General features: G+C 57.7%; 7 protein-coding genes across 7 annotated transcripts; 2 read left to right on the top strand and 5 right to left on the bottom strand.

Moving 5' to 3' along the window:
• Positions 1 to 151: 151 nt before the first annotated feature.
• Positions 152 to 1,408, bottom strand: D7B24_008543 (uncharacterized protein; the record flags this gene model as incomplete). Its single annotated transcript, XM_028642630.1, has 1 exon — positions 152 to 1,408. The coding sequence occupies one exon, from the start codon at positions 1,406 to 1,408 to the stop codon at positions 152 to 154; it is 1,257 nt and encodes a 418-aa protein (XP_028493564.1).
• Positions 1,409 to 2,109: 701 nt separating this feature from the next.
• D7B24_008542 (uncharacterized protein) lies at positions 2,110 to 3,039 on the bottom strand (the record flags this gene model as incomplete). The annotated part of the gene is made up of 1 exon (XM_028642629.1): positions 2,110 to 3,039. One exon carries the CDS (start codon positions 3,037 to 3,039, stop codon positions 2,110 to 2,112), a length of 930 nt encoding a protein of 309 aa, XP_028493563.1.
• Positions 3,040 to 4,043: 1,004 nt separating this feature from the next.
• D7B24_008541 (uncharacterized protein) lies at positions 4,044 to 5,992 on the top strand (the record flags this gene model as incomplete). The annotated part of the gene is made up of 4 exons (XM_028642628.1): positions 4,044 to 4,211; positions 4,267 to 5,060; positions 5,108 to 5,262; positions 5,313 to 5,992. 4 exons carry the CDS (start codon positions 4,044 to 4,046, stop codon positions 5,990 to 5,992), a joined length of 1,797 nt encoding a protein of 598 aa, XP_028493562.1.
• A 630-nt stretch (positions 5,993 to 6,622) lies between these two features.
• On the top strand, positions 6,623 to 7,966 carry D7B24_008540 (uncharacterized protein; the record flags this gene model as incomplete). The annotated part of the gene is made up of 1 exon (XM_028642627.1): positions 6,623 to 7,966. The coding sequence occupies one exon, from the start codon at positions 6,623 to 6,625 to the stop codon at positions 7,964 to 7,966; it is 1,344 nt and encodes a 447-aa protein (XP_028493561.1).
• Positions 7,967 to 8,270: 304 nt separating this feature from the next.
• PEX30 (peroxisome- protein) lies at positions 8,271 to 10,173 on the bottom strand (the record flags this gene model as incomplete). The annotated part of the gene is made up of 2 exons (XM_028642626.1): positions 8,271 to 8,789; positions 8,839 to 10,173. The coding sequence occupies 2 exons, from the start codon at positions 10,171 to 10,173 to the stop codon at positions 8,271 to 8,273; spliced, it is 1,854 nt and encodes a 617-aa protein (XP_028493560.1).
• Positions 10,174 to 11,685: 1,512 nt separating this feature from the next.
• Positions 11,686 to 15,873, bottom strand: D7B24_008538 (uncharacterized protein; the record flags this gene model as incomplete). Its single annotated transcript, XM_028642625.1, has 1 exon — positions 11,686 to 15,873. The coding sequence occupies one exon, from the start codon at positions 15,871 to 15,873 to the stop codon at positions 11,686 to 11,688; it is 4,188 nt and encodes a 1,395-aa protein (XP_028493559.1).
• Positions 15,874 to 17,753: 1,880 nt separating this feature from the next.
• On the bottom strand, positions 17,754 to 20,314 carry D7B24_008537 (uncharacterized protein; the record flags this gene model as incomplete). The annotated part of the gene is made up of 7 exons (XM_028642624.1): positions 17,754 to 18,035; positions 18,108 to 18,821; positions 18,884 to 19,171; positions 19,224 to 19,440; positions 19,488 to 19,734; positions 19,798 to 19,878; positions 20,230 to 20,314. 7 exons carry the CDS (start codon positions 20,312 to 20,314, stop codon positions 17,754 to 17,756), a joined length of 1,914 nt encoding a protein of 637 aa, XP_028493558.1.
• Positions 20,315 to 20,841: the final 527 nt, after the last annotated feature.

Genomic DNA, 20,841 nt, shown 5'->3' with positions numbered 1-20,841 from the left:
GCAAGAGGGCAAGAGGGCAAGAGGGCAGGAGGGCAAGAGGGGCCAACTGATCCCGAACGACTTTACACTATTCCAGTCATCTATAATATAGAAACAGAAAAGAAAGACAGAGAAAAAAAAAACAGTACATGCAACAAGCCAATGGGCCACATTACTCCCGCACAAACACGCCCGCCATGCCCATGCCCGTGCCGACACACATGCTGACGACACCGACCTCGCCGCCCGTCCTCCCGAGGCCGTGCAGCAGCGTGCTCGTCATCCTGGCCCCCGTCGCACCGAGCGGGTGGCCCAGCGCAATGGCGCCGCCGTCGGGGTTGACACGGCCGTCCTGCCACGCCTTCTCGAGCCCCAGCGCGCGCACGCTGTGGATGGCCTGGCTCGCGAACGCCTCGTTGATCTCCCACCGGTCGACGTCCTCGGTCGTGAGGCCCAGCTGGTCCAGGATCTTGGGGATCGCCAGCACGGGTCCGATGCCCATCTCGTCGGGCGCGCACCCCGCCGTCGTGGCGCCGACAAACCTGCCGAGAATGCTGCCCGAGAGACCCAGCGCCGTCGCCGTGCTTCGCCGCATCAGCAGCGTCGCCGCCGCGCCGTCCGACACCTGGGACGAGTTGCCCGCCGTGCTGGAGCCGTCGGGCGTGAACGCGGGCTTCAGCTTGGCGAGGCCCTCGACCGAGGCGCCGGCGCGGATGCCGTCGTCCTGCGTCACCGTCACCTGCTGCTCGTCGCCGACCTTGTTGCCCTGCTTGTCGACCGCCTGGAAGCGCGTCGCCACGGGCACAATCTCCTGCGCAAAGGCGCCGTCGGCGCGCGCCCTGGCGGCGCGGCGGTGGCTCTCGACGGCAAAGGCGTCCTGGTCGGCGCGCGACACGCCGTAGCGCGCGGCGACGTTCTCCGACGTCAGGCCCATGGGCATGATGCAGTCGCGCGCGTCCTTGACGTCGGACGCCTTGAGGGCGGGCCACAGGTCGACGGGGATGGCCTTGCTGCCGTAGTTGCGCGTCATGCTCTCCATGCCGGCGCCGATGCCGACCGAGATGACGTCGGTGCGGATCTGCGCCGCGACGAGCGCAATGGACTGCAGCGACGACGAGCAGGCGCGGTTGACGGTGTAGAGGGTCGTCGTGCTCGGGTAGCCGACGTGGTTGAGGGCCATCTTGGCGGCCTTGGAGCCGCCGAGCTCCGAGAGGACGACGCCGACGGCGACCTCTTCGACGGCCGCCGGGTCGAGGTTGGGGTTCGCGTCGAGCGTGGCGCGCAGCACGACCGAGAGGAGCTCTTCGGGGTAGGCATCCTTGAGCTGACCTCGGTAGGATCGGCAAACCGGGGTCCGCAGGGACGACAGAATGACAACGTCCGAGGGGCTCTTTTTGAGGACCGACGAGAGGCCGCGTGGGAGAGACATGATGGGCCGTTTGGCTGGCGGGTCTGTCGAGTAGAAAAGGGGAATCCAAGGTCTTTTGATTTTGTCAATCGATCGAGTATCGTCAATCAATCGAAGGCAGGGTTCAATCGGGGTATCATGGAGCAGAACAAAGAAGAATAAACAGAAAGAGAAACGACCGGCGCTCGAGATACACACTGCCGGAAGCTCAGGAAGATGCCGGTCTCGGTTCCTCGAGAGCATCGGCAATGGGGGGGGGGAAGAACGCTTTTCCCCAATGGGTGACGTCCAGACTGTGGGGGAAGGCCCCACCGAGCATCTTCGGCAGTAGATCGCGGGTCACGCCTGCTGATGTAGAGTGCCGTACCTGCTCTACTCTACCTTACTCTACGGATACGGTGCCCGGGCGCGCCACGGTACGTCCCAACAATCCTCCAACACCAGCATGATGCTGATGATTTCCTCGACCGCAGCCAGATTTCCGAAACTTCTCACGATTCCATCGTCCGACTTTCCATCGTCCGACTTTCCATCGTCCGACTTTTCCATCGTCCGACCTTCCATGTCAATGGACCACCTCGGATGGCATTCAAACCTGGTCAAGCAGGACATTGGCAAAGGGTTACCACGACGAAACCAAGAGTGCCCCATGCGCGGATTGACATTCTTCCGCCGAGTCGTCACAACCACTCTTGCCACTCTCTCGTGACAGACGACTCATTCTACACAGACTGCAAAGCCGGGAGACGGTGTCGCGTCATCCTCCCCCATTCCTCCAGAGATGTCAGCTCCGCCGGCAGTTCTTCCAATACCGGTCCCATGTCAACCTTGAACGGCGTCTCGGGCGCTTCGTTGTAATAGGTGTACGCCGTGTGCATCTGCTTCATGACCCTCTCCGTGTCCAGCCCCGCCCGTTCCTTCATGGCCGCGCTGATCTTGCCGCAAAAGTCATCGACCGTTTGATTCTCGTAGCCCATCGGCCGCTCCCACGCCCGCGACAGCTTGTCCGCCAGCTGAGCCAGACAGACCGTCTCGGGCCCGCCCACGGCAAAGTTGCGCCCCGCGAGCGCCGGTCGCTCCATGGCGGCAATCATGAGACGGGCGACGTCCCGGTGACAGATCCACGACACCTCGAGGTCGGGCTTGTGGCAGTACACAATCGTCGACCGCTCAGCAATCGGGGGATATGCCCAGCCTTCGAGGAGATTGTCCAGAAAGACCACTGGCTGTATGCAGATGACGGGCAGACCCGTCTCGCGAAGTATCTGGCGCATGTCGATGCGGTCGTCCTGGGACTTGATTCCACGCTTCGTGTCGGGAACTGTCATGCTAGTGTTGAAGACGAGGAGGCGAACGGTACGACTTGATGATGCCGCTTTCCCGATGAGCTTGGCAGCAGCGATGACCGGTTCGGTGGCTTGAAATGAGGTCGACGGCAGATTGAGGAAGACAACCTCGGCGTCCTGCAGAGATGCCTTGACGGCGTCTTCATCGGAAAAGTCGGCGGCGTATGTCTCGATTGGCTTCTCGTCAATGGCAAGCGGCTTTGGATTCCGGCTCACGGCAACAGGGTGATGACCCGCGCGTGCGAGAGCCTCGACCTGAGCCGCGCCTTGCACACCCGACGCCCCAAAAACCACCACTTTGGTCATGATGATGCAACTCAAGCAAAGCTGACAACCTGTCGTGAAAGATGCAAAGAACAGCGTTGATATCAAGCAGCACGTCGGTCGCTTTTGGCCGCTCTGCAGGAATCAGTCCTTTCCTGCTAATTCAGGTACGCTCTGCATCGTGACCCAATGTTACCGCCGATCACGGACAAGATTTTCCGCACGTCTCGTGGCTACCCGTCCCGTTGAGGAGGAGGGGTCGACTGTATCTCACGACCCGTCTTGACGTTTTCCTCTGGGACGCAGCCAATGGAGCCAGCTCCTACCGTTAACTTGGCGGCAGTGCCTCTTTGCTCGTTGTGACCGAGGGCATGCAATACTCATCAGCCTCGCAAGGCGACGCCATCTGGGGGCTGGTAACGGGTGGGTTCGAGAGTTTACGCCGGGAAACCTTTCGCGGGTAGCCGCTCGCTGTACCGACGCTCCCCGCATGCTGGTTGAATGCCAAGCACCCCTGTAGTGCTGTACAGACTAGGTCAGAAACGGCGCTGCGGGGCCCAGACCCATGTCGTCGTTAGACAAGTCAGGTCGGAGACAGGATAAGCTGGTGAATAGGTGCCATGGATTCAGGACGACAGGGCAAGCCTGGACGATCACAAGCGGGCGGGTGAGGCGAAACGCCTCCCTGGAGTTGCCCCCATGGGGAGCCATCTCCACCATACTTGGCCCGACCTCCGATGGCGTGTTCCCAACGTAGAGGGCCAGGACGATCTCAAGACCAAGCCTTTTACCACGCCTCTCGGGGAAGCGGGAGTAGCCTATCGCCAGAGCTAAGCCTTCAGTGAGGAAATGTGCTCCCGGAAAGCATACTGGCTCGGATCGCTGACTCGGCCAGGGAGAATGTAGCCTGGACGTTGCATGAGATGTTGCTCTTACTAAAGGAGACTCGCGCCATCGCCGTGTCTCCAGCATGACGATCTCGACACCAGATGGTAGACACGTCGGTACCCTTGGAAGCACCGCGTTAAAGAAGCCAGCTGTCCATCATGGCTATCACGCCAGCACTGCAACAAACTTCCGATTCGGATGGCCTCGCCTTCGATGCTGGTGAGAAGGAGATGCATCAACAAATCGAGCATGCAAATACGTCCACGACACCCGTGGACAACGGAGAGGATGGAAAACTCACCAAAGAAACGATTCTGGCCTACATAGTAAGAATTCCTCTTCCGTTTCATACGAGAAACATGGCTGATTTGTACATTTCAGGCCATGTGCGGCCAGATCAACGCTTACATCATGTCCATGCTCATCCCAGCAACGACCCTTTCCTACATCAATGCCGAACTCGGACCAGACCCCAACTCGACGTGGATTACTCTGAACTGGACGTTCGGCGCCTCGATGATCGTCTCCATCGGCGGACGTCTCTCTGACATTTTCGGCCGCCGCTACTTCATGATGACGGGTGCTTTGATATCCATCTGCGGTTGCCTCGTCGGCGCGAACGGGCGGTCTATCAACCAGATGATCGCGTCAGGCGCGCTCTTCGGCATCGGCTCAGGCTTCCAAGAGCTTTGCTACGCCTGCGTACAAGAAGCCGTGCCCAACCGCTACCGCGTCATGGCCGTCGGCGGCCTAGATGTCAGCTTAGCGCTCGCCTTCTCGAGTCCACTCGTCAGCTACGCCTTTATTGCGCATCAGGACATCGGCTGGAGGGGCGCCTACTGGTATCTCTTTTCATTCCACTGCTTTGCATTTCTGATGCTCTTCTTCTTCTACAACCCTCCCGATTTCGAGATGAAGCATCGCGAAGATGGCGAGACGAAGTGGCAGCTGGTGAAGCAGATGGACTGGATTGGTGTCTTTCTCTTCCTCTCGGGCGGTGCTCTGTTCCTGATCGGCGTCAACTTTGGCGGCCGCACCTATCCGTGGACGCATCCCGGGACGTTGTGCCCGATCATCATAGGAGGATGCTGCTTTATTGCGGTTGGGTTGTGGTGCACATATGCTCCGTTGAAATATCCTCTCTTCCCACCAAAGTTGTTCAGGAGAGTGCGCGAGTACGTCTTTTCCCCCGTCTGTATGGGACATGGCTGACGGCCTACAGGTTCGACATGGTCATTGTCGTCTGCTTCGTCGGTGGCATGCTCTACTACAGCATGAACGTGCTGTGGCCCCGCCAGTCACAGGCATTCTTTGTGCCCGAGGGCGACATCATCATGCGCGGGGTGTATGCCACCATCTTTTCCTGTGGCACCTGGAGTGCGTTGCTCCCGGCCAATTCCCGTGGGTTCGTTTGCTAACATCCTCAGCCGCCGGCCTCGTCGTCGTCTTCATCTGCTCCCGCCTGCACCACGAAAAGTGGCAGCTTGTAGCCTTCACCATTGTCCAGACCGCGCTCATCGGCTCAATGGCCTCGGTCGGCGCCAACGACGAGGCCCAAGCCATAGTGACAGTGGTCCTGGCGGCCACGACCATCACCCCGCCTCAGCTGCTATCATTCACGATGCTCTCATTTGGCCTCGAGGATCAGCGAGATCTGGGCGTTGCCGTCGGCCTCGCAGGTACGTTTCGCCTGTTTGGTGGTGCCGTGGCGACGGCGATTTATACAGCCATCTACACGAACCGCTTCAACGAGGTCCTCCCGGGGCAGCTGACGGCTGCGATTGAGGCCTCGGACGTTGAATTTTCCGAAGGCCTGCTGCAGTCCATGATCAAGGCGGCGACACTCAACACACGCACAGCATATGAGGCGGTTAGCGGGGCGACGCCAGATCTCGTGGATCGGGTCATCGAGGGGGCGCGCGAGTCCTATGTCCAGGGGTTCAGCTTGGTGTATCTCGTAGCTATAGCTTTTGGCGTGTGCGCTACCATTGCGGCGGCGTGTACAGTGAGCACGGACCGGAGCAAGAAGAACAACGATCGAGCCGTTGTCATGAAGGATGAAGTGCTGAAGAGGGATGCGATGCTGCAGAAGAAGACGGTGGCATAAGTCAGAGGTCTGGACTGAGATGGGACAAATAATTATCAAACTATTGACACCTTCTCTACACAATGACTGAATTGGCTCCAGTGACTACGCGGGCACAACACCGTGAGATGCCGTTGGTGTCGAATGTGGGGTTCTGCGGCATTCTTTGCCTCATGGTGGCTTCGTCCTCGCAATACATGTACATCCTGCCTACGATGAAGCACCAGCAGCCCCTCATACGTGTCACTCAATCACGCCACACAATGCTGTCCGTGAGACAGCCTGATAGTCACTGCAACATAACGCAAACGGGTGTGGATGATTGATTGGCTTGAGCCTGCTGCAGTTGGAGAAAGGAGACGGCCGCGGGAAACTCTTCGCCGCGGATGGTGTCCTCCCCGCGGAAGATGACCGGGATCTTCACCATGGTCAACACTGGCGTTCACTGATTGTAGACCTCCTGCCTCTGTCTAGTTTCCCGCGGACGCAATGTGAGATGTAATGTCGGGCTTGAGGGGTGGATGAAGAGCTTCTGCCTATATATACCCTTGATAGGCACTCGCAAGTTGCTCACGACATTGTCCTCCCTCCTCATCCTCATCCTCCTCCTCATCGTCCTTCTATATCGATAATCCTCCCACACTGGCCATTATGGGCTCCGCCATTGCCATGTCCGACGCCGTTGACCCGGCCACCTTCTGGCCCCTCGCCTCGAAGCATATCCTGTACACAGGCGTGCCTCCCTCCCCCTTCATCATCACCAAGACTAAAGGCACACGGCTCTACGACTCGACGGGGCGACCGATCCTCGACTTCACGTCGGGTCAAATGTCGTCCCTCATCGGCCACGCGCACCCGGAGATCGCGGCCGTCATCAACCACCACGCCGCGAACCTCGACCACCTGCTGTCCAACATGCTGACGCAGCCGGTGCTCGACCTCGCGCAGGCCCTGGCGTCGCTGCTGCCGGCGCCGCTGACCAAGTCGTTCTTCCTGAGCACGGGCTCCGAGTCGACCGAGGCGGCCATCCGGCTCGCGCAGACGTACACGGGCCGGTTTGAGATTGTGGCCTTCTCGGCCTCGTACCACGGCCTCACGGCCGGCGCCGCGGCCGCGACCTACTCGACGGGCCGCCGCGCCGGCATCCCCAGCGCGCCGGGCCACATTGCCTTTCCGGCGCCGTATGCCTACCGGTCGCCGTTCCGCTGCGCCGACGGCACCTACGACTGGCGCGCCGAGCTCGACTACGGCTGGTCCCTCGTCGACAGGCAGTCGGTCGGGTCGCTGGCGGCCTTCATCTTCGAGCCCATCCTCAGCACGGGCGGCATCCTCGACCTGCCGCAGGGGTACCTCACCGCGCTGGCCGAGGGGTGCCGCGCGCGGGGCATGCTGCTCATCTGCGACGAGGCGCAGACGGGCGTCGGCCGCACCGGCCGCATGTTCGCCTTTGAGCACGACGGCGTCGCGCCCGACATTCTGTGTCTGTCCAAGACGCTGGGCGCCGGCCTGCCGCTGGCGTCCGTGACGACGTCGGCGGAGATCGAGAGGGGGTGTCGCGCCAAGGGCTTCCTGTGGCTGACGACCCATCTCAACGACCCGCTGCCCGCCGCCGTCGGCGCCAAGGTCCTCGAGATTGTGCGCCGCGACGGCCTCTGTGCCGCCGCCGAGGCGAGGGGCCGCCAGCTGCGCGAGGGCCTGCTGCGCCTCAAGGACAAGTACTGGTGCGTCGGCGACGTGCGGGGCAAGGGTCTGCTGCAGGGCATTGAGATCATCTCGGATGCCGAGACCAAGGCGCCGGGGTCGGAACTCGGCCAGGCCGTGTCGGAGCGGGCCATGGACAGGGGGTTGTCGTGCAACGTTGTAAATCTGCCGGGGATGGGTGGCGTGTTCCGCCTGGCACCGCCCGTGACCGTGACGGAAGACGAGATTGCCGAGGGCCTGGCTATCCTAGATGAGGCCTTTGAATATGTATTGAAGCAGCAGAAGAAGCCATAGGTTGATAGGATGTCGGGAGTCGAGAGGGATGAATACAGAATGGCTCGGAGCCTGGTTCGTACAATTTCTCGTGGTGTTGCACCGCTCGACCGACTTGTGATGTCCATGATACGTCCTGAAACGATCAGATTGGCGGATATGCTTGGCCTGGTTGCTCTGCGAAGTCTGCTGTGGAAGAGGCGTCCCCATGTAGATGTACAGAACGACAGGCGGATGAGGCTTCTTGTTCCTCAGGGCCACATCAGCACAAGCACCGCGCACTGCAACGCAGCCTGACGGCATTTCATCATCTTCATTCAGGCTATCACTCAAGACTCATCCTTGCCTCGTCTCCTATTCCCCATCCAGGGCCGCTTTGTCCCTGCAGTGCCAAGTTGACCCGCCTGCCAACGTCATCCACGCCTGCCTCATCACCGCTCATGACCTCGCTCTCTCGCCTTCCCTTCTTTCTCTCGGGAGCACCTTCGACGGCCGTCGTACTCGTCGCTACCGAGGTGGACGACTGGCCCGTTCCTCTCCTTCGCAATGGCTTGCGGAAGAATGATCGACCCCCACCGGAAGACGATAGGGATGCCGGGGCCTGTTCGCTTGCCCCGTCTTCGGAGAACGGCGGCAGATTATGCGTCGATTGCGTTGGTGACACCATCTTCTCGGAAAGTGTGCTATAGACGTGTGTTGTTGGCTGGGATGCTGCTGTTGTCGCTGCCGCTGCCGCCGCTGCGAGCTCCTCCTCCGAGATCTCGACGAGCTCGGCATCGCGGTACCACTTTCGGCGGCGCGTCCACTTGCCCCAGCCATCTTCCCCGCGACGGCCTGCTTGCCACTGGTCTTTGTTAGTTTCACGTTCCAACCCGCCGGCCACGAATACGTACCTTGTTATCATAGTAAATCCAGCCATTCTTCCCGGCTTCTCCGTCAAAATCCGTCTCTTCAGCAGCATCATCAGTCACGCCATCGACGCGCCAACGGCTTCCCACGACCCATCGCCACCTCATCTTGCTGCCATCCTCGACGTCAGGCAACTCAAAGACATCCTTTGCTGGGACGGAATTGTTATGCTCATCCGTCCATGCCGCACGCTCGTATGCAAACAAACTCTGTGTCCAACCCAAACCGACCCATCGTCTCTGGTTCTCGTACAGGATAAACGTGAATTTGACTCCAGCATCTCGTCCCGTGGCGTTGTTCCCGTGCTTGTGGCTCCTCTGACGAAGGGCTTTCGTCAGCTCGGAGGTCTGGCGATCAATCTTCGGCACAGGCCCATCGGCCGATGCCGTGACAATATCAGAGTCGGGCTGAGGCGTTAGCTTGCGATCGGGCTTTTCGAAGCGCAGCCCGGTGACGAGAGCCACAGTCTTCCTCACAGTCGCGCTCCGCCAGAGAATGGTTCTTGCCACCTTGGCCACGCGCGCGTGCCATGTCAAGACGAGCGTGCCGAGCAGCAACACAACTCTTCTGGTCGTGATGATCCTCCAAGGCGGCAGAGTCAGGGCCCACCAGAAGGGCGTGCAGAACAGGATTCGCACGAACAGGGCCGTCAGTGCGGGTCTCGTCGTGGCACTGGTAGGTGTGCGCTGCGTGCTCAGAAAGTCCGTCAACTCGAGGGCCGGGCCCAGCAGCACGTTGCACCGTCCCGTGAACTCCTTCAACGTCTCGACAATCTCGTCCAGCGTCTTCTGGTGGCGGGTGTGTGTGATCTCGGAGCCGGAGCGTGCATGTCCCTTCTGGTTTCTTGTCGGTTCGGGGTCGCGGTCATCCATCCAGCCGCTGCTGCTCAAAGGGCTGTAACGGCGGGCGTACATGGCGAGAATGAGGCCGATGACGAGGACCAAGGGACCGGCACTGCGGATGACGACATCGCCGTAAAGAACGATGGCCCACCAGGCACAGACGAGGAGAAAGCTCTCCCAGGGGTCACCGGTTGTCCAGCTCAGCAGCCCGACGGCTTTGTTCATGGGTAGGAGAAAAGAGTGCGAGTAAGCGAGGGCGCGTGTGATTTGTGGCGGCGTGGCCAGCAACAGGGGGCTTTTCTGGTGTACGAGAATGGTGGATCGACGAGAGGAGCGGGAGGGGACGGATGCCGACAGGGTGACGGGCGAGAAGGAGGCAAAGGTCGGAGGTGCGCCGGAGGGCGCCGAGTTTTGAAGATTGTCGTCGGCCACGGACGAGGCATCGTCGCCGCCTCGGGCGGGTTTTGGGGTCGCCATGTGGGAGAGCCAAGGCGTGTCCTAGCAAGTAGCAACGTTAACAACCCTGCTGTTATCCGATGGCGTTGAGGTGGAGGTGGACGAAGGTAAGTGGCAGTAGAAAGCGACGAGGCGTGCTGGCTCGCCTGGTGCGATGACGTGGGAAACGATATCGCACGGGACAGGTGGGTAGAGTTGGGGTACACCGAGGCAAGGTCCCCACGCGCGGCGCGCTGATGCTGGTCAGGGCAGCGAGTCGCGCGTCAACCGTGCTTGGGGCGGGTGGACACGGTGATGGGATGAATGGTGATGAAAGGGAGAGAAGGGTTGGGTGGGAGGCGGACGTGGGGATGGAGGCGGAGATGGGAACGGAATTTTTTACTCACAAAGGCAGCCATGAAATCTCGCGACGTGGTTCCAGAAGGAAAGACTGAAAGACAGAAAGACAGCAGGAACGACCAGGATCGGGCCTCGACTGACTGACGATCAGGCTGACGTCGGTGTGCCAGCTAGCGGTACCTTCGCTGTGGCTGTAGGGAGGTGAGTAAGGCAGGTAGCAGCACTGGCGCAGCCGTGGCAGCGGCACCCACGACGCGACTGCGACTGGATCGGATGGCAGGCGAGATCGATCAGTCTGGCAAGTGTGTGCGGCCCCTTTCCTTCGCTCCTCCAAGCGCAACGGCAAAGTCAAGTGCAGGCGCAGGTGCAAGTGCAAGTGCAAGTGCAGGCGCGACAACGAACAGTGGAAAGCAGGCGCAACGATGTGGTCATAACGTCATCGCCCTGCTTGCTCCCCCAGAGGTAAAGAAAAAGAGGTCAAGTCGATCGATGGTGGTCCACCAAACCTCACGACTGCCGCCCCCGGAATGTTCGGCTTTGGTCGGCCAAGGCCTTGCTGGTTCTTAGCGTCTTGTTGCGATGCGCGAGGGGGGTCGCTCAATGTGAGCCGAATTAGCGCTCAACTCCAAGATGAGATGTTTGGTGATTGAGGTGAGAGTCGTGGGCAGAGGAGGAAACGCAGAGCAAACGGAACAATCTCCGTCACGCATTCCATCTGCACACCTCGAGAACATCCCAGCGTGCCCAGGCGCTGACTGATATGCACCCCTCCACTGGAGCTCCCCCTGCTACAGCACCCCCGCCTTCTGCGATCGGCCCCCATCCTGTCGGCAACGTCGCGATCACATGCAAATCATCGTCTCTCATGCTCACGTGTCACGTCAACACCAAGATCGGACATCACGAGACCAACATATGAGGCGCTGCACGTAGTCCAATGGCAATGTGGTTCTGGCTGGCGATGATTTCTCCAGAAGCGATTTCTAGCTGTTGATGATCACCATGGACATCTCTCCAGCAAAAGTCCTGCCCAAGTTCTACGTCCTACGAACTGCCAAACTCCAATGCTTGAACACCCTGCTATGCCATCCGAGCACTGACGGCCGTCTGAACCACAAACGCGATTGTGGCGAATTGTCCTCACTCATAGGAAACCATCTGAAAGAAAAAGAAGAAAAAAGAACCCGGCTCCCTTCACGGGGGCGGCAGCGTCAGTCCAGTCAGCATCGTGATCGCTGGGTTGACCTTGAGCATCCAACGCACAAATTTCACGCTCTGCATCTTGTTTCGACCACTGCCAACTGTGAATATCATCTTCTGCTCCAACATGCCTTCCTTCGGTTTCAAGATGACCTCGGCGCGAGATTTATCTGCCGTCTGGCTGTACTGCATGCTCTGAACAGCCCGTGGATTAATGGCCACGTCCATTTCGTCTGCGTCGCTCGTTCTCGCCACGCCCGCCTCGTCCACAGCCAGGCTGAGAGAGAGCGATGGGTGGGACCACCGTCGGTTCCCTTGCTGAAACACCGACACATGCCACACTGTGTCGCTCACGCCAGGCTCGGCCCGGGCAGCTGGTGAGCAGGGGACAGGCGGCGGAGCCGCCGGCGTCGACGTGCGGGATCTCGCCAAAGAATCTGTGCCCGCTTTCGAGCTGGCGTGGTTGGCCGATTCTGTCTGTTTGTTGGGGGCTTCAGGCGCTGGCGCTCGAGACGGTTCTGCTACGCCGTCTTGAGCGGCCGAAGCTGTCTTTGGCTGTCCTTCTGAAACAGACGTTGCTGCCGCAGGTGTTGCTGGGGCCGGCGCCGGTACTGGTGTGGTCTCAGTCGCCGGGTTCTGTCCTCCATCGACCTGAGTTGCAGGCACTGGAGAGGGTATAGCAGTATGTGGAGGAGGTGTGACAGTTGGTGAATCAGAATCAGTTGCCCGAACAGCTCGCCAGCGGTCACTTGGGTCTACCGCACGTGGACCGGTGTTCACAACAATGGGCTGGGAACTCGTAGAGGTCGGTGCGACATTGTCCTCGACGGGGCTGTTGCTCATCGGCCCGCCGTTGGCCCTGACGCTCACGCCGCTAACACTGGCAGGCGTATTGTTGGCCTTGGCTGCCTGGTTTGACGTCACGTCTCCGTCTCCATCTCCGTCCCCGTTCTCTGCGTCGCTTGGCGCCCTTTCCTCGTGTGATTCTTGTGCCAATGTCGTGGCCTCGTCCGAAACAGTCCGCTCAGCAAACGGTACCGCAGAAGAGTTTCTGACTGCTTGATGCGGAAGAGGCGCAGGTGTTATACTCCTGGCAACCGACGGTTCATTCTCCTCGGCACCTATTACCGAGACCCGATCCTCATTCCCATCCTGTGGAGGCTGCTGCGTCGTCCCTTGCCCTGGGCCGTTATCAATAGTGCTGACCTCTTTCTCCCCATTCGTGTCAAATGCGTCAATAGCGGCGGCAGAGACTGCGGGCTTTTGACCAAGCACTTCTTGAATGGCCTCCGTGGCAACCTTGAAGCACGCCTGATCAACTAGCCGTTGGCGAGCTTGATCCACGACGTCCTGCAAATTCGTCCCGACGACTCCGTCCGTGGGTGTCGGCTCCTCCCGAATACTCTCCTGTGGAGGTTCCTGTAAAGGTTCCCGACCCACTTGAACAAGTGGGCGGGTTGTCTCTGGAGTCTCGCGTCTCTGCAGCTCAGGCGTCTTCTCAGAGGCATCTAGCGGACTAGTCTCCTGATCTTCGATCGCTGCAGGAACTTGGGACGCCTTCTTGTCCAGAGGGGTTCCCAATTGAATCGAAGGCTGGTCCTGAGGTGCCTGAGGCGTGACCGCCGCGGCTCGTGTATCTGATTCTTCTTCCTTGGTGCTTTTGCGAGCACGCCGGCTCAGTGGTGAGAGCACCGGGGATGCATCTTTCATGTCAATGTCGTGTCCCACGGACTGTTTCTTCGTTGAGGAGCGAGTGCCGGCTGCGGCTCCAGCACGAACAGGGGTTACGGGACGCATAGCTTCCGACTCGGTGGCCTTGGAGCGTAACTCTTGAGTACTCCTCCTTGGCGGCGGTTTCGGGTGCCGCGAGGACTGCGAAGAGGCAACCGATTCGGCCATGTCTCGATCATCAGAGGCGTGGTAATCGCTATCGCTGGCATGGTCTTCAGCGGGCGGACGACTCCTCCGCTCAGGCGCTTCCTCAACAGCAGACTCGCTATCAGAGTCAGTATCATCGATTTCAACGATGCCTTGGTCATCATTCGGGCGTTCAACGGCCGAGGCAACAGTAGAAGCTCGCGTTGCGCCACTTGTTTCCGCGCCCAAGCGCCCGTTCGAGAATGGACCCAGGCCGTCAGGCGCTTCATCGGGATGGCATCGGAAGTACCACTCGCGTGCTCTGATCTGTGGGTGATTTGCATTTCTTTTAGGAACGGGGAAGATATTAAAGTTTGAGAGCTCCTCGGCGCGAACCCAACCTTCTCGGTTGTCCTCTGTTTTGGTGCCCTCAAACCAAATGACGGGGAACCAGCGCTTCTTAACGTGTTTGCCACCGTCCTCGAAGTCGGGCATCCATCCGGCGATGCCCTGAGCATCGTAGGCATAGCAGGTTTTGCGTTGTGCCTGCTGAATAAGTTCTAGTTGACTCAACGTGGTACCGGGGAGACCGCAAACCGTGAGGTCTTTCCACGCCAGAATCATGACGATGTACTTTTTCACCCTGTCAAGAAACCGACGCTTCGGGGTTGCATAGTAGAGTTTTCCAGCCACGGGATTAACGATAATTTCTCGATTGGGGGATTTTCGTTTGTCAACCTTGTGGAAGTGAGATACTTTGTGTGTCGCGTTTGCTTCCGGCTCAACCCGTATTTGTTGACTCAGCTGTGGTGTATGGGCTTGATGTGAATCCACTTCGACTGTTGTTTCGGCGGTGATCGAGTCTGTGACCGAAGCTGTTTGGTTCTCCTGAAGAAGAGATTCGTTTGAAGGTAAGGAATAGCCGTTCTCAAACGCTTTGGCGACGACTGCGTTGTGCCTGCGCATCTTCTCGTCATCGCAGTCGACGATGCGGCGGCCAAGTTGCTCCAGGGCCTGGGAGTGATGGCGACTCATTTTACCATGCGCAATGGAGTCGAGGTGTTTTGCCGCTGCCGTGAGAGCTCTCTGCCTAAAGTGGACGCCGTGCTCTTCGCAGTAGAGAATGTAATAGTTGCCGTCTTCCCATTTTATGATGGTATGCATGTACTTGGGCATGCCTCCCTGGTGCACGTCCTCGAAACAGATCCTTCTCTCCACGGAAATGTTGATATCCGGGATACACTTAGGCACGTCACTTTTTCTAAGACGCTTGATGCGCTCATCGCTTTGTTCCCTTTCGGATACTGTTCCACTGTCCGCAACTTCAGACTTTCGCTTCTTTTGCTGGAACAACGATGGGTCTAGTCCGTAGTTTGGGTTTGGCGATGGGTTCACTGGCCTCGGCCATGACTGTGTCTTCTGAGGTCTTCTTTGGTTTGGAATAAAAGCCTGCATCTGTGCTTGTATTTCTGCCTGTGCCTCGGCCTGTATTCCTCCCTGTGCCTGTGCTGGGGTTTCATCCTGGGGTTTCGCTGAGGTTTTACCCCGAGGCTCAGTTGGAGCGGACTGCGGTGACGCCGCGCGTGCCTGCAGATAGTCGTTCGCAGTCTGTTGCAGTTGATGCGGAACAGGGGAGGCCCTCGGCGTTGGCTTAGCAGACAGGATTCTCGGTGTGCCAGCTCGACTAGCATCGGGCTGCTGCAGAGGCGAGTTGTTGCCTGATGGGTGGGGGGGTCCGCCAACAGAGGTGCTGCTGCCCGCAGCAGGGTTAAGGGGGGACGGCCGGAACGAGACGGGGGGCTGCGATGCGTTTCTTGGCGGGCCTTGTTCCGTGAGATTGGATGGCAACGGTGTCGAACTCGGAACTGGCGATGGTTTGCTGTTTGTCAATGGCGAGACGACGGGGCTCACTTCCGACATGCGAGGGCTGGCGACGGGGGTGCTAACGGGGACTGGTTTCGACTCGCTGTACATGGTGCCCATTCTTGTGAGCAGGTCACGCTCTTCTCTCCTCTTGCCTTCGAGTATGTCTTTTTTCCGAGCCTCATATGATAGCTGCAGTTTATCAAGGTGCAAATCTTGATTCTCCAGGAGAAGATACCGCAGCATGCCCTTGACATCTGGCGGCACATCTTGGCGATACAGAAAGGCCAATTGCTGGTTTTCACACTCAGCCTTGATCTCGCGTTCTTTGATGGCATAGTCATCTTGGGCAACCGCACTGAGGCGGTTGTAGAGATCCTCAATCCGCTGCAAATCACTCATTGTACTTGAAGTGAAGTAGCGGCTTGCGGCAGCTGAAGCCTGCCGCTGAGGATTTGCCATGACGGCGTGGAGTGAATTCACCGGATGAAGCGTGTCAAGCTGCGTTGACTGTGAGTATGTTGATGAGCCACGTATTCAATCATGACGGCTCCATCACCATATCCCGCTCTCGACTCGGGGACTGAAAATATCCGGAAGCACAAGGCTGCGTTGATGGCCGCGAGCAGGGTGATCTAGCATGACAGAGATCGTGTGGCGGGTTGGTGTCAGGGAAGGTACAAAAGCAAGGCGCGCGAAAACTGGGAAGGTGCATTGGTGGGAGTGTTTTTGGCATAACACAGCCAGGAGGAGGACAAAATCTGGAATGTACTGCACAGGACAGCACAGGACTTGGGATGTGGTACCGTAGACCTGGCGCCGTGAGTCGATAGATAGCCTCGCTAGCAAAAGGTATTTGTCGAAATTGAAGTTGGTGTAAACAGAGGTTTCGCAAATGGGGAACATAGAAAGAGAGACCAAGGACTTACTGAGCGAACGGAATCAAGAGAAATGGCCGATGCTGGGCCGGCAGAGGTCGAAGAGTCGAAAGTGGGGAGGCGTTGCATAAACGAAGGGCTGCAAGAGAAGCATGGGACGGATGGAGTTGTGGTGGTCGTAGTTATGCAGGACTGGGTTGACTCAGTGCTGAACGGCAGCAGAAGAATGCTTCATCAGCTGTCGCCTGCGCAGAGGCAGATGCACACGCCCAGGTTGGGAAGGAAAGAAACAGAGGTGGAAGAGAGAGATGGGTTTGGCGATCCCATGAATCGTGTTGGGATGGCTCCTGAAGTAGAAAAGTGGGTGAAGGAAAAGAAGATGCGGATGGGGGTAGAAACAAGTATGTGAAAAGACAGATCGATAGCGCAGTATCTTATGACCATAACGCTGCTACGGTTTCAGCGGAAAGACCATTGGGGCGAGGTGCAAAGCAAAGCGGAGGAATAATAGAGAGCTAATCTAAAAGAGCGCGCACAGTGTGATGCCGTATTGTGATTCGTCCTTACCGTCGCGTCATCTATCACATCCAGCGTCTTCGCCTATCCCCTTTTGCCATGTATGGGGAGGACAGATACCCGACCGCCGCAGCACTCGAATGGTATGATAAATTCACGTGGTATCTGTGAAGAGGGAGACCACCTGATATTTGTGCTCGCAGAAAGCGCCGAGTGGCAGGGAAGATGCTCCTCATGGCCCAACAGGCGATGCCGTAGGCATTGTGAGGATGTTCGATACGGGCCCCACTCACCACAGCCGTGAACTCTCGTGGACTCGCACAGTGGCTTTTTGTAGCGCCTGGGCCTATCGAATTCTGTTTGTCTGAGAGGGCGTATCTGATCCTGGTTCTTACCGACCGCCAAAACCTGAACTTGCTCATATGACAGACCCACGTAGACAGGGGGGGGCCGCCAGCATGTTACCAACCAACAAGGCATTGAGACCAACACCTCGATCATGCCAGTCTCGCACTGAGGCATCGCTATCAATACCCCAGCGCATATGGCACTGGAAGCTTGTATCAAGTGTGCGAATTTATATTGATAAAGTTTTGTTCAAAATCTCGTGCATCAAACTACATATGACACGACTGATAATTGGCTTTCACAGACTTGTACATTGTATGAAGGGAGGCGTACGACCAACGCAGTCGATGGATGACCTATCCATGTTTCAGGTCGGCGATCAGTACGCAACTGGCTCATATAAGGTTTATTCACTGCAGCTATAGCTCACCAAGTGATAGCACGACTGTGCCGCCTCCCTCAGGCCTTCCCAGCCTTACACCTCCAACATGACGAGCCTTGCGCAATGTTGGGATTGCGACTTGACAAGAGAAATGGCTGTGGAGTAAGGAACTCCAAGTCTAGCACTGCCATTCCCTTTCCCCCTCAACTCCCCTGTTCTCACCAAGTCATAGCATCGTACGGATACCTTAACCCCACAGGTGGCGATTCAGCTATAGTGTTCGCCCACATCATCTCGTCCGCATCGTGAAACTGACTCGATCCCGCGAGTCCACCCAGCCCAGACGTCTCGGATGGAATTGTCTGCGGTGTGCTCGATTGCGGCGTGATATCAGCAAGTGCAGTATCATCAGCTCGAGGAGGGCCGTGCAGCAAGCAAAAGTTGACTCCCGGGGAGTCGGCCATCTTCTCAGCCAGCTTGGGGGCCAAAAACTCGAAAGCCTGATGATCGGTCAACATTAGGAAATGAAACACGCAGGACCGCTGATGAAAGAAAAGAGAGCTGATTCGTACCTTGGTCGCAACAGAAGATTTGATCCCTAGATGATGCATATCGATCGCCAGCTGATTCGCCAACGAAGCAACCATGACATTGCTCCGACCCACTGTGATGAGCATGCCCACGAGAAAGTCCATGTTGCTCTCGCTCTGCTGGCTGTGCCCCGCCGCAAAATCTTCGAGAAAGACGAGAGCTGCCATGTATGCCGCAAAGGTCAACATGGCGTTTTGCATGGTGGCTTCGATGTCGGGAACCATGCGGAAGACGTGCAAGATTTCCTCCGCTGCTGGGAGGAGTCTGTTCTGACTCTGGCGGACTGTGTGCTCTGGCAGAACGTCCTGCAGCGGCCGTATGGTCCACTGCGCCGCTCGGTGGAGGGAGATGATGGCCGCTTGGGTCATGATGTTGACGAAGACGGCGTTGGGGGAGCGGATGTTACGAGGAAGGCGTAGCGTTTCGGGGAGCGCCATGAGCAGTGTGGCTAGGCTGTTGTCTATGTCTCTGTGCTGTTTCCAGTACAGGCCGTTTTTGACATCTTCGGGGTTGCCTTCTGCAGCTGGCTGCTCGGTGTGCTCCATCGTTTTATGGAAGAGGTGGGCGGCGAGGATCCGGCCGGCAAAGGAGGAATATCTCTCGCCTGTGTCTTGCAGGACGCTCTTCAAGGTGGTGGTCTTTTCCTTGACTCCGCTCCTGAATGCCTCGTCAGAAGCTGGAAGCAGAATGTGAATCTGCACTTTCGTTAGCGTTGCTCCATCGTCGGGGTGGAAATCCTCACGTCTCGGTCATTCACCAAGGCAGGCCAGCCCGTGGCACCGCACACAAATCTGTCGATGCAGAACACAACCCACCACGTACGTCGCCGCTCTTCCGTCTCGGTCCAGTCTCGCGCAGGGGCGAGCATGGATCGAGCTTGCGAAGCTTTTCGATCAAGCTGGTGCAAGTTGAGCATCTGAGCGATGCGAACGCTACGGCCAAGACTTGTTGATGACCGCGAGTACCACATCTGTCGGGCCTCGTAATTCGAGCACAGAATCCAAAATTGGGCATGATGTAATGTCAAAAAGTACTCGCCTTTCCCCTAGCCAACAAGAGTCAGGAATTGCTGCCAGACATGTAGCGAGTTTGCTCACCTTCATCTCATCAGATTCGGCATAAGCGCGTGCGCGCTGGTAGAAAGGCATTGCCAGCTGCTGATGTACACGGTTGACTGTGGCTGCAGAGGCCATGACAATGTACTGAAGACACATTGGAGGGCGCATATGGGCTGGTAGGTAGAGAGACGCTATGTAGCGCTCCTGATGAAGCATGGGGGCCGCATGGTGGAGCTCATCAAAGAAGATGGCCGTTCTGCACAAGTCAGCTCAGTCGTACGCCTTCCATGCGCACTAACTCACAGTTCCTCTATCAGTTCGATAGCAGGCAGCTGCTCAAATAGACCGAGCCTTGTGATTCCAGTCTGGGACGGGTGGTCATCGTATGGCGGGGTGGGCTGCACGGCAGGGTTGGTCTGGATGGGCAGGCTGCCGAAAGCTGTCCCAGTCGGCAGAAAGGCGTCAAAGTTGGTTGTAGCAATGTCGGGAAAATCGTTGTTTTCAGGCTCATTTGCGGCACTAATGATCTTGATCTTGTTCTCGAGCTGGCCTGTGGGCATGTCGGTTAAGTGGCTTGTCCTGGGCCCCTACTAGTCAAGCGGCCCCAACTTACCCAGCTTGGCCTCCAACTCACGCACCTGCGTCCTCTTCCCAACATTGGTCTTTCTCGAGCCAGGGTATTCACAATCCTCATCTGCCTTGACACAGCGCGAGCACCGTGGCGTGGAACGGTCGCACTTCAGCTTCCGACCCCTGCACCTGCGGCAGGAGATCCGGATGACAGGAGGGGGTTCATTGGGTCGCGGCGGCGGCCCATCCGATGACCCTGGCGTCGCCATGCCCGAAATAGTGGCTATGCGTGTGGCGCACTGGGCTCAGTGATGCAGTACCGTCGGCCTCTGGGTCGGAGTGCGCTTGTTTGTATGAAAACTGCTCACATGCAAGGATGAGTTGATGATGGCCGCGCCTCTAACGCGTGCCGGGGTTACGGCTGACACTGCTGACATATCCCGGAGCTGATGCTCCACCGCGGTGTCCGACGAACAGCGAAGTGGGGCTGACGCCGGATGGTCGAAGAGGCTGGTTTTGAGCAGGAATACCACAATGTAAGCTATTTGAGACTTGCGCATGTACAATACAGTCTGGGTTCGATGCTGGTTGCTGCTTCTGTCTTTAAAACAGGCTTTCGGTCTCTCTGACTCGCTCTACATGAAAGATCCACCATAATAGGCAACTTCAACGTCTTGGGAGTAGTCCTGCTTCTCTTTCAACGTCCCTCATAAGCTGACGCTATCGTAAAACGAGTCCTCCATTTTCCTGTGGTTTTCGAAGGTCGGCACAATTACAACGATCATCATGTTAAAGTTTTATTTATCCACGGCAACGATATGACATCTTGAGCATCACTACCCAGATCCTCCTCAGTCATTTCATCGACGACAAGACTACAAGCCTGCTTCTGTGCCCCCCCATGTGAAGGAATCTTCTGCTGATGCCACGATGAGATCTCTATTGAAGTCATTAAAGTCTGCTCCGCTGGCGTCGAGATCGTACTTTCCATTCGACGCCTTTAATGGTTTAGCACCGTTGCGCTCCCGTATCGGTCGCCTGTTATCTTGATGATTGGTCTTCCCTACAAGCTGATTCATGTTTTCGA

Source organism: Verticillium nonalfalfae, assembly GCF_003724135.2.
Source record: "Verticillium nonalfalfae strain VnAa140/NRRL 66861 chromosome Unknown scaffold_78, whole genome shotgun sequence".
Classification (NCBI taxonomy): domain Eukaryota; kingdom Fungi; phylum Ascomycota; class Sordariomycetes; order Glomerellales; family Plectosphaerellaceae; genus Verticillium; species Verticillium nonalfalfae.
The sequence above is the reverse complement of the archived record's forward strand: the minus strand, read 5'-3'. Positions and strand labels throughout refer to the sequence as shown.